At 42.8% G+C, this 13024-nt stretch overlaps 1 protein-coding gene across 2 annotated transcripts; it reads left to right on the forward strand.

Annotated features, from left to right (window-relative positions):
- The first annotated feature begins 780 nt into the window (after window positions 1-780).
- Window positions 781-8351, forward strand: LOC120699093 (translation initiation factor IF-2-like). 2 transcript variants are annotated; one of them, XM_039982958.1, is made up of 3 exons: window positions 781-1415; window positions 7397-7514; window positions 7694-8351. In XM_039982958.1, exons 1-3 carry the CDS (start codon window positions 934-936, stop codon window positions 7703-7705), a joined length of 612 nt encoding a protein of 203 aa, XP_039838892.1. In that variant the 5' UTR covers window positions 781-933; the 3' UTR covers window positions 7706-8351. The 2 variants fall into 2 exon arrangements, with proteins under 2 accessions (XP_039838892.1, XP_039838891.1); XM_039982957.1 differs by having other exon boundaries at window positions 785-1415; window positions 7397-8351.
- Window positions 8352-13024: the final 4673 nt, after the last annotated feature.

Consider the following 13024-nt stretch of genomic DNA (forward strand, 5'->3'; position numbering starts at 1 on the left):
CCCGGTGGAGGTTGACGTCCCTGCTGGGGAGCGCGAGAGGGTGGAGGGTCGGGGAGCGCGAGATGGTGGGATGATGAGCCGGAGGGGCTCGGCATCTTTGCTGAGTGAGGGGGACAAAATACCAAGTAAGATAGTGACCCGACGAAAATACATACTCTATTGGATCTAGTTTTTAATCGGGGCTTCTGGTTTGGAAAAAGTCCAATTTAATCCCTTCAAGTATAGCCGAAGTCTAAATACCTCTCTAAACTATAACTTGGTTCAATGTCCCCGTAAACTATGTCATTTAGTTCATTTCACCCCATAATATAATTTGTTTTTTATGTTTCTCCATACACAAGTTGAATTTTAATCTTTATTTTGCATGATAGTTGTGGATATCACAATGCATATTAAAGAAATTATTATAATTTTTCATCATTAATTTATATAATTTTGAACTCCAATGATTAATTTATTATTAAATATCATAACTATAAAAATAATAATGAAAAATTATGATGTATTTTTTTACAGCATCATGTGTTATAATGTGTAATATCATCTTGTAAAATTTTAATTTGAAACTGCAGCTATGCATGGAGAAATGTAAAAAAATAAATTGTATTAGGAGTAATTTGAATAAAAAACTATAGTTTTTTGAGGTGTAAAAGAACCAAACGATAGTTTAAGGTTATTCAAATTTTTTCTGCAGTTAAAAGAGAAGTAATTTAAATTGTTTCCTTCTATTTTTCCAGCTAACTCTGTTTCTAAGTGCTCTGCCAACCGCATGAGATGGATGGCAGCCTCCGTCCCGTGGGTCGCATCGCCGCAGAGACCCATTGACACCATCAGACCACCAGTCACAGATCTATCTCCTTCCTTCCTCCTCACGGACCTCCGCAGAAACCCACCACAAAATCGCGCATCCGCCCGCACGAATCTCCTCACGCCATGGCTTTCTATCGGAACCCCGACGCCCCGGCGGCGGCGGCGCCGGTGGCGCCCCCTGAGGTTCAAACCCCAAACCCTAGCATTGTCCCCGGCGTCCCACCATCGCCGGAGATGGAGGCCACGGCGGAGGCGCTCACGCGGGAGGAGGTCCTCCGCCGGCGGCGCCGGCGCGCGGCCAGGCTTGCGGGCGTATACCGCCGGCTTTACTGGGCAATTGCCGAGGAGGTGCGCGCTCGGCACCGGCAGTATGTCTGGGACCTCGCCCGGAGCCCGCTCGAGGCGGAGCAGCCGCCGCCCCCTCCCGGAGCTCCTATCCCCGCTGTGGGGGAGCCGCCGCGGCTGGCGCCGGTGCCGAGGAGGAAGAAGTGCGGGTTCACGGGGTGCAAAGTGCGGGCCATGGCCACGGCCCGGTTCTGCCACTCCCACATCCTCTCGGATCCCAAACAGGTGCTCTACAAGCCCTGCGCCTACATCACTAAAAGGTTCGTCACATCACGTTCTCTTGTTTCAACTTTGTACTTGATTTGGATGAAAGCCTGGATCTTCTCTTGGTTAGGGTTCCTGATTCGTTGCCATTGCTGGTCTGGATCTAGCCAGTTAGAGCATCTCCAACAGGCTAGGTATTATGTTAGCTAAATTTAGAGATTGTAGCCCCTTTGTAAAAATAGAAAACCACCTATTTGTATGGAGTAATCCAAAAGACTAGCTAAAATACCGTGGACTGGGGAGTGGAATGGCGGCCGTGCGCTCCGACGGCGGAGAGGGCGCGCCGTGCCCGTGGACTGGGGGGCGGCCGTGCGGGCTGCTGACTACGGAGCGGGCGCGCCGCTTGCGGAGTGGGGTCAGCCGCGTGGGCAGCTGATGGCGGAGCGGGCGCGCCGTGCGCGTGGACTGCGGTGCAGCCGCGTAGGCAGCCGACGGCGGAGCGTGCACGTGGATTGGGGACGGTGGCCATGCAGGCAGCCGGCGGCGAAGTGGGTGCACGGGCAGCCGGTGGCGCGGCGGATTGGAACGAGGCGCGCGAAAGAGGCCTGGCGAAGCGCGGGAGCGGGGATGGCGAGCGCGCGATGCTCGGCAAAGATGCCGAGGGGAGGTGGACGGATTGCGAGCAAGCGGGTTGACGTTTTTCCTCTCCGTTTTCTTTTTTTAGCTAGTCCATACCGGATACGAGAGCTCTTGGAGATGCTCGTTATCTGAGATTAGTGTTTCTGAAAGGGGATGACACTTCTCTCTCATTTGTGGTTGGGATTGCGATGCTTCCCTGGTGAATCATTGAGACTGCTCCCATTTGTGGTGCATTTAGGTCTGTGTCTCATTGAAACAAATGACGTACTGTGTAGATGATACTGTTAATTCATGGTGATTTACTGGGCATAGGATGTTTTGTAAATCTTTTTGGGCGAATGCATTTTTTTAATAAAATTTGTGCCAAATAGAAGATTATGGCTCTGGATTGGTCATTGGTGGCTCTGCAATGGATGATCCTGTGCTCTTATATATGTGTCATTGCTGCATGGATAAGGTGGTTGGATCTAGGTGTTATTAAGTTTTTATCACGTTCAGAAGCTTAGATACATACCTTTTTAGTTCTCTGTTTCCTGTTTATGGATAAACTGATGTTGCACATCCCATGTCTGTGAATTGTCCTATTGAATTATATGGGATCTTGCTTTTGACAGCAAGCACCCCCTTCGCTGACCATCTGCTTGGATAAGTGCTTGAATATGTTATTCAAATTTGTTCCAGTTGTTCAACTTACAATTAGTCCTAAATCTTTCCTTCTTGATGCTTCATTCATAGAATTAGTCAATGACTTACAATTTTGGACAGTTGTTCAACTTACAATTAGGCCCAAACCTGTGCTTGGCCTGTGAGGTATCCCCTTAATGGAACATCACATCTTGGAAATGTGGAAACCTTGCCTGCCTACACAGACCCTCCCTTCTCGGTGCCTTTCAGCCTTGTCTCCCGACATGATGTCTAATCATGCTTTGGTGCCACCCAGCTACCAGTCTGGTGCTTACTAAAACACTACAGCACAATTTATGTCCTGGTTAATATCAGGGGAAACTTATACATCAAATGTCGAATGTGGGCCATCATGGATATAAAGAAAATTGTAGCCTACTGTGCAGCTGGTATCTGTGTTTCAGTTATTTTTTCCTAATTCTTAGGTTTAGCTTTTCAATAAGTTGTTTCTGGTCTCAAAAAAGAAAAATAAGTTGGTATTTCCTGAAAAACATGGATTAGAACCACTCTTATTTTTCATTACTGTAGTTTTGTAGGTGTGGGCCCCTGTAGTTTGGTAAAGTATGACTGAAAGGGATACCCTTGCCTTAAGATCTAGGGATGTAGACCAAAAGCATATGATCCAATTCAGTGTTAGCCTTTCCTTTTATCAGGTACATATCATTCTTCTTGTGTTAATCTATCTGGTAGCAGCCTGTCTTGCGTAATGGTTTTTTTTTTCTCGAAAGACGCAGGAGAACTGCGCTTCATTATATTAAGAAGAAGAGAGGGAAAAATTCCCCAAAAAAAATACAAGAGAAACACACTCAGCTCAACCAGACACACACCACCACACGCAACTTAGCACCCACTCACTCACACACACCCACTAAACCCCAGGATTCCAAAGAAACAGACTCGCCCGTGACAGGAAAGGACGACCTAAAAACTTTCTTTCTAATCTACAGATGTAGGGGCTATTAAGAATGAAATTCCTCGAGCCCCTGACATCGACCACAGCTTCCTCTCCTCGCTGGCCAGGGTAAGAGCCCGTGCCACATGCCCACATCAGGAGAGGCTCCATCAAAAACACATCTGTTTCGCTGAGTCCATATTGTCCAGGCCCCAAGAATTGTAAGAGAGTTGAACCCTTGTAACAGCAAACCACTTATATCATTACTGGCCCTTTCCCACCAATCAAAGAATGATGTATCAGAAAACTGGGGGGAGAAGGTTCGCAGGCCAACTTGTGAAAAGAAATGAAACCAGAATTCCCTTGCAAAGGCGCAGCCCACAAGGAGATGGTTAATCGACTCTGGTGCCTGATCACACATAGGACAGCTTTCAGGATGAGGTAGGGCACGGCGCTCAAGGCGATCAGCAGTCCAGCATCGTTCATGGGCAACAAGCCACATGAAGAAAGAGCATTTACCAGGAGCCCAAGTCTTCCATATTTTTTCCCAAGAACTGAAAATAGTTGATCCCAGGAAGAAACCCTCATAAGCTGTCTTAGCAGAATACTGGCCGCTAGATGAAAAGCGCCAGATGTGTTTGTCCTCAATGCCGGGCTGCAGCTGAATGTTGGCTAAGATATCCCACAGCCGAAGATAGTCAATAAGCACTCCAACAGGAAGGCCCCCTAGAATATCAGAAACCCAAGCATGGTTGACAAGGGCCTGCTGCACAGTTCGCTTCCTGCGTCTCCATACTGGAATGATCTCCAAGAGACGTGGTGCCAAGTCAGCAATACTCTGACCATGGAGCCACCGATCTGTCCAAAAAAGGGTAGTAGCACCATCACCCACCTCAGAATAAACGGCTGCTGCGAAGAAAGCTTTGATCTGATCTGGAACATGGATATTGAAATCCGCCCATGGACGGTTCGGCTCTGTTTTTTGCAGCCATACCCAACGCATCCTTAATGACCATCCAAGGGTCTTAAGGTCGGAAATTCCGAGTCCACCAAGCTATTTGGGCCTGCAAACTTTGAGCCAAGCAATTAGGCAGTGACCCCCAAGTGCATTTTTGCGACCTCTCCAAAGGAAACCTCGTCGAATTTTATCAATTGCTTTGATAGCCCAAGCTGGAAACTCAACAGCCATAAAGAGGTAGATGAGCATTCCAGTAAGAACGAATTGCACCTGTACCATCCTACCAGCTTTAGTCATTAGATTTGCCTTCCATCCTTGAAGCTGATCTGCAATTCTGTCAATGTAAGGCTGCACTTGATTCTTGGTTAGACGCTTAAGGGAAAGGGGCAAACCAAGGTATTTGCAGGGAAAATCAGCAAGGGCACAAGGCAGTAGAGTCTGAACATTCGCAATATCAGTATCCTCACATCTGATGGGCAGTACATTACTCTTCTGCAGATTAGTCTTCAGTCCCGTTGCCTCTCCAAATAAACTGAGAATGTCCATGGTAACCTCGATGTCATCAGCTGTAGGGCGGAGGAAAAGCACCACGTCATCCGCATACATGGAGACACGATGCTTGAATGCCCTCCTGGATAGGGGCAGCAACAATCCTTCATCAGCAGCCTTCGAGAACATGTGCCCCAGCACATCCATGACCAAAATGAACATCATCGGAGTGAGGGGGTCACCCTGTCGCAGCCCACGACGATGAGAGATAAGATCACCAGGGACACCATTCATCAGCACTTGAGTGGTTGAGGTGTAGAGAAGCCCACTGATTATGTCCCTCCAGATCTGTCCAAACCCCAAATGCCGCAGGATCTCAAGGAGAAATGGCCAAGACACTGAATCAAAAGCCTTAAGAGATATCAAGCTTCAACACGATGCGAGGTTCATGCAGAATAAGATCAAATTAGGAAGATAAATGCAACCATACAAAAAGGCAGGAATCTTATTTCACTAGTTCTGAGATGAGAAATTCATTTTCAATTGTAGCAAATGCTGGCGTCCTTCTAAAACTCTGAATTGTTGAAAATGATTATTAAAATTCCAAGCGCAGATAACAATATGATTTTTTTTCGTGTGTTGTGATTAATGACAATAAAATTGTCATTAATCACAACACACAAAAAAAAATCATACTGATATCTGCGCTTGGAATTTTAATAATCATTTTCGTGTGTTGTGATTAATGACAATTTTATTGTCATTAATCACAACACACGAAAAAAAATCATACTGTTATCTGCGCTTGGAATTTTAATAATCATTTTCAACAATTCAGAGTTTTAGAAGGACGCCAGCATTTGCTACACCAGGGGTCAGCATTGAGCCCTTATTTATTTACTTTAATGATGGATGAGGTCACAAGGGATATACAAGGTGAGATCCCTTGGTGTATGCTCTTTGCTGATGATGTGGTGCTAGTTGACGAGAGTAGGGCAGGGGTTAATAGGAAGTTAGAGCTGTGGAGACGCACGTTAGAGTCGAAAGGGTTCAGACTTAGTAGGACCAAGACCGAGTACATGATGTGCGATTTCAGCACGACTAGGCATGAGGGGGGAGACGTTAGTCTAGATGGGCAAGTGGTGGTCCAGAAGGATATTTTTCGGTATTTAGGATCGGTGCTATAAAAGGATGGCAACATTGATGAAGATGTTAGGCATAGAATTTCAGCTGACTGGTTGAAATGGCGGCAAGCTTCTGGCATCCTTTGTGACAAGAGGGTGCCACAAAAGCTAAAAGGCAAATTCTATAGGACAGCAATTCGTCCGGCGATGTTATACGGTGCTGAATGTTGGCCTACAAAAAGGCGACATGTCCAGCAACTGAGTGTAGCAGAGATGCGGATGTTGCGGTGGTTTTGCGGGCACACAAGGAGGGATAGAGTCCGGAACGAAGTTATTCGCGATAGGGTCGGGGTGGCACCAATTGAGGAGAAACTTACCCAGCATCGGCTGAGATGGTTTGGACATGTCCAACGAAGGCCTCCTGAGGCGCCGGTGCGTAATGGGGTTCTTGAGCGGGTCGATAATGTAAAGAGGGGTAGAGGTAGACCTAAACTGACGTGGGATGAGTCGGTTAAGAGAGACCTTAAGGATTGGAATATCTCTAAAGAGATAGCTTTGGATAGGAGTGCTTGGAGACTAGCTATCAATGTGCCTGAACCTTGAACTTTTTTCTTTCGGGTTTCATCTCTAGCCTACCCCAACTTGTTTGGGAAAAAAGGCTATGTTGTTGTTGTTGTTGTTGTTGTTGTTGTTGTGATTAATGACATTCCCCGCCTCTTTTCCTTGCTTTAGGTTAGCTGAAAATTCTTCTTCGGGAGTTTAGTATAAAAAAGAAAGAAAAGAAAACCATTTTATGATTATGATTTAGCCAAGTTGAATCGATCAGTTTCTGTTAACAATGTAACTACATAAGCTTCTCTTATGGCAACCGGAAATCAAGATTAAGTGGGATATGGTTGTTTTTCTCAATAGAAGTGAGCTGCTCCATGTTTGCTAGTTAAATATGGTTTCCTATGTTTTATTAATTTACTACTATTATTATTGAGCTCTGTAACAGATTGGGCTTCATGTACACAAATCGAATCAGTGAACCTTGACTGGTTGAATTTTGAGTAGGAACAACAGTTGGCTTTGTTTTGGTTTGTTTACCTTGACTATTTCGCTAGTTGTCTACTTAAATCATAGTTCGAATTTTTTCCTTAGTCACCACTAGATCAGTTAAGTTTTGGTATAGGATTTCATTTCCTTTAGTTTATTTCCGTTAAATAATTTTAACTTGAACTTGCTCTTACCCTGTTTTCTTTGTTCCAGTGGGGTACAGGGCGGGCTTGTCACCTGTGGCAGGCCAATCATAAAGTCTGCAGCTCCCTCATTCTGCAATATTCACTTGCAAAGAAGTCAGAAGAGCATTGCACAAGCTTATAGGAAGGTTGGTTTTAACCCACCCCTTACAGCCAAGGTCACCCCAAAGTTCAGTGTTTTGGTTGCTGAATGTGTTCTTCAGATCCAAGACAAAAGGAGACAATCACTTAAAGCTGCAGCACGACAGAAATGCACTAGAGATGGAAAAGTTGACTGACCCATACCTTGATAACCATTATATTTCAGGCATTCTTCTGAGGTTTACCCGAAGTATGATAGCGTGCTCTGCCAGATTACTGCTGTCACTCTTTGTTGAATGACATGAATACTGGAAACTTACATGACATACATGAATTAAAGTTTAAAGTGTCATTGGAAGAATTGATATCTCAGGAATGATCTAGTAACATATTTGAATTGAAAACTTGAAGGAACAAAGCTTGTGGTGATCAAGTATCAACTGTGAGGGCATGCACTTACAGATTTCTCAGGGGTTCTATCTTTTTGCGCGGGCAGTCTATCATAAGCTTTACAAGTTGCTGTACGTGCACAGCAGGACTGAATGGTTGATTCGATGTGTTGAACCATCATCTACGTGTTGGTACTATTGTACCCAACACCTATCTACATGGACTCGAATCAAAATCATGGTGACTTGAAGTTTTCACAAGTTTTATTCTGATCTGGATTCCATGTTGTGAGTTACACAGATCTGAATTTCAATCCGTGTGTTTGGTCATGTATATAGATTAGCGGTGGTCTAAATGTTTAGCATGGTGCAGTCAGTATAAAAAATGTGCATAATGGAGAAAACAGAATTATTTCTTGCCAATTGGAGATTCAATGTATGAGCTTGATGTGTACTTTGCAAAGATGTATGCGAGATTTGTACTTTCACGGCAAATGAGCTGTACATGGTATGAGATGCTACTTACGAGGATTGTTTCACATTATGAACCAAACTAAGAGCCTAATAAAACCTGGACTCACGAAGATAATGTAGAATGCATTTATGTCCATCGGAAGTCCGTTGCCTAGCACTGTTATAAAATTTCATTAGTTGCCTAAATAGTTATCCAGTCTTTATGGAAGGAAGCTGTTAGAATCTGGTACAGTGTATCTTATACCATGTGTTACATACCAGCGTTTGGTCGCAATTTCATGGCTTTAAGATTTCATGTCATACTAGTGATTGATCACAGTTTCATGATTGAGATCTCTGGTCTGGTAAGGGCTAGGGCAACCAAGAACAAACAAATGAGAACCTTTCCTTATGGCAACTTGGATTTGATGTTATTGCTTGTTAGATGTTACCATGTTCAGATCACTCCATGTTTTCTTGTTTTTCTAATGTTACAAGGTTTGGACTCTGCGCTTCCTATGACTATGAGTAGGTACATATGTTCTGTTTTTGCTGTATCATTTTCCAGCCAGAAATGGCCGAGAAATTTTTAGACAGCTGTTTAAATGGACGAGAAATTTTTCTGGTCCTTTTTTTAGACAGCTGTTTAAATGGCCGAAATTTTTTTCTGTTTTAGATATGTTTGGAGTAGTGCTGTAAACTCAGGCTCTACTTTTCATCGAGCAATCATTACTGGAAGACCGTTAACCTCGTTAAAAACGATAATCTGTATGCTTATCATTTTCTTCTAGCTGCCTTTTAGAATCAAGAACACATCCGACCTCCTTTCAGGTTGGTCGAACCCTTGTTAACATTGCATTACATTCATCAGTTGACTCCAAATTTGTGGATCACCAAAACTTGTCGCCTGCAGCCTTCGGCCGAAGGTTACGAGGAAATTCCTTATTTGATCCCAAAAAATAACTCAATTCCTTCTTTGATGCTAAACAATTTTCCCTTCCCAATGTGACACCGAGTTCTAATTTTGATTCATCATTTGATGTTTTTGTCACTTCTCTGAGCTAAATTGGGCGAAACGACCTCCAAATCACTTTGAAAAATCATAAAAGTTTTTAAGTGATAAAAAAATGAATACAAACCCATTATTTTTGAAAGAAAACACTTCTACCTTGATCATTTTTAATATAAAATTCACAAAATTAGGGTACTTTTTAAACTTATTTGAATTTTATAGCACCAAAATAATTTTAAAACTATTATGGAAGACAACTATTATTCCTTGCATTTGATGAAATAATTTATTATTAAGAATGGAGAATTTGGTAAACTTTAGAAGAGCCTCATAATTCTCTATGTAATTGATGATATGAAACAATTTTATAACCTACTACATCCCATGTGTGGAATGTTAGTTATTTTCCCTTGATATTTTGAAAGTAATTTGGTGCCATAAAAATTCGTATAAGTTTTAAAGGTAGTTTATTTTGATGAATTTTAGTTTTAAAATTGTAAAGATATATGTTTGTTTTTAACCATAATGCTCCATCTTTAATTGTTCTATGACCAGAAAATGTTTCATGAATTCTGGAGATTATTTGGTGGTCGTTTCAGTCGACTTAACCAATGAAAGTAACAAAAATGTCAAATAAGGGAAGAAAGTTAGAATGCGGTGTTAAGGGACAAAAATCTTTGCAAGGTCAACAAAGGAATTTAGTCATCTTCAGAGTGTCAGATGAGGAATTTTTCTCTTTTTCCTTCGCCCATTGGATCCATTACCAGCCGTAGGTTTTGACTTATCCTGACAGCAATCAGATCTACGAGGAGGCGCACTATGGTTGTTACAACTTCGTGTACCAGGACTTCGTCTTTGCTCCAGTCACTGCCTACTGAAGCAAGTGGCTGATTGACTGGACCTGATACTGATTTTATTACACGGTCCCTTATGATGCGGCTAGCCAGACTTATCCTCTCATCACTCGAATCGTTCAGAACTTTCCGAAGACCCCAAGTTTGGATGTTGGCGAAAAGCTAGAGCATCAGGCTTTCGTGAATATTCTTCATGAGGTGTCGAAGGTGTACGGCACCCGCGTCGATCCAGTCCAGCTTGAGGGTGAAGTCCGCCGTGGGGGCGCCGGCGGCTGGCGACGTATGCGGTCCGCTAGGCACGCGCAGCACGGGGCGGTCCAGGACGACAAGGAGGTCCAGGTGGTGGAGGCCGTCAGGAAGAGGTGCTCTGCGCCCGGAGAGCCGCCTCGGGGGCAGCGGCGGCGGAGGGACCTCAGGGGAGAGATATAGAAAACGGGCCAAAGATTCAGGCTAAAAATACCGTCAGATATCAATACCGGCCGCAACAACAGCCGGTATTTTTAGCCCGCTCCTAGCCTAGTATGAGACTTTCGGTACCGGGTCGTGGCACGAACTGGTGCCAAAGCTCCAGAGCAGGATCCGGGTCGTTCCATGACCCGGTACCGAATGCCCTCGGAGGCATAGGCACTGAGTCGTGGTTCGAAACGGTGCCAATTGTGCCGGCATTAGCATCGGGTCATGCCACGACCCGGTGCCAGCAGTCGGTCGGGCCAAAGGCACCGGTTAATGCCATGACCCGGTGTCGATGCGTAAGATTTAGCACTGGGTCATAGGCACCAACCGGTGCCTTTGGCCCGTCTCTATAAATACCCCAGCCCCTCTCCCCTTGCAAGCTGCTGTGAACTCACTGTTCATGGCAGTCGAGTGAGGGGAGGGGAGAGAAATTTTTGCAATTTTTTTAAAGCTTAGTATTTTTTTCTCCATGTCTTGTTAAATTAATTTTTTAGATGCAGTTAGCACTTGATTTAGTTATAACATGTGATAAATATTTGTAGATTTAGTTAGCACCTGATTGTTATTATATGCATTATCAATTTATTTGGTAAGTGAATAGTATCAATTTAATGTATTTATATGCATTATCAATTTATTTGATAAGTGAATATTATCTATTTATTGTAGTTATATGCATTATCAATTATATATTTCAATTCAAATCTTGTTTATATTGCAATACATGTTTCTGTTTAAAATTTATATTAGCAAATTGTATATAATTTCCAAGACACTCTAATAATGCATATATGGATCTATTTCTGGAACAAATTGTGTGGCCTCCCCTGGTCCCTTCTCGGAAAGAAGAGAGGCACGAAATCTTAAAACTGATTTGGTATTCTCCCTTCTTTCTGAGTGAGGGACCAAGGAAACCAAATTTGTTTCGGAATCAATCAACCATCTAAGAAAATGAGCTGAAAAGTGTCAAACAACTTTGCAAGAGATTTAATATATAATGTTTAGTTCCAATATTGTTGCCAAGGGTAATTATTTTTAGATGTAGTTTATCATTGTTATATTAGTTTATCGTAGTTAGCACCCTAATATTAATTATTTTTTAATGAATGATTTATTTTGACACTCAAATAATGTATATAAATGAATTGTGAACCCTGATTGTTCGAGGATAAAGGACTAATTGTGAATGTGAGAACTCATTCTGAATTAATCCATTATCCTTAAACAATCAAGGTTGCCTAGAAGTCGAAACTGAAGAGTGTCAAAATAAATCTATTTAGTTAATAAGTTATTTAATTTATTATTTTTACACTCTAATGATGTTAGTTATAATTTTGTAGTATGAATGAATTATTTTTACACTGTAATGATATATATAAATGAATTGCAAATTCAGATGAGTCGGCAATGGATGTACAATATTTGTCGACGTTCAATGGAGTTCATTAATGGCGTGCATGAATTCATAGAAGCGGCCAAGAAACACAAGTACGGAGGTTTCGTTCGTTGTCCATACAAATTCTGTAAGAATGAGAAGGATTACTCATCATCAAGAACCATACACAGTCACTTATTCAATAGTGGTTTTATGCCCAACTACTATGTTTGGACCAAGCATGGAGAAAGATGGATTATGTTGGATAATAATGAAGAAGAGGATATGATTCTTGAGTTTGCGGCCAATTACGGTGCCTTCTTTGAAGATACCGTAATGGGTGAGGCTGAAGAAGATACTAAAGGGCACGTTGTAGAAGATGATCTTGGTCAGATGCTGTGCGAAGTAGAGGAAGTTTGCGAAACAGAAAAGGAAGCGAGAGATCTGAAGCATATGTTGGAGGACTATAGAACATTGTTGTACCCAGATTGCAAACAAGGCCATAAAAAGTTGGGTACCACATTGTAATTTTTGCAATGGAAGGCATCAAATGGTTTGCCTGACAAGGGATTCGAGGAGTTGTCGAAACTTATAAAAAACCTGCTCCCTGATGGTAACACCATGCCCAACACAACGTACGAGGCAAGAAAGGTCGTTTGTCCTCTGGGATTGGAAGCACAGAAGATACATGCATGTCCTAATGACTGCATCCTCTATAGTGGTGAGTATGAAAATTTGGATGTGTGTCCGGTATGCAATGCATGTCGGTATAAGATCCCTCGAGATGATCCAGACGACGTTGAGGGGATGCGTATCAAGAAGAGGGTTCCTGCTAAGGTGATGTGGTATTTCCCTCTAATACCACGTCTGAAATGTTTGTTCATGAACAAAACAAATGCTAAATTGATGCCATGGCACAAAGAAGATGGTAAGCAAGACAATATGTTTAGACACCCTGTTGATGGGTCCCAGTGGAGAAAGGTGGACAGAACATTCCTAATATTTGTAGATGATGCGAGGA

Source organism: Panicum virgatum, chromosome 3K (assembly GCF_016808335.1).
Source record: "Panicum virgatum strain AP13 chromosome 3K, P.virgatum_v5, whole genome shotgun sequence".
Classification (NCBI taxonomy): domain Eukaryota; kingdom Viridiplantae; phylum Streptophyta; class Magnoliopsida; order Poales; family Poaceae; genus Panicum; species Panicum virgatum.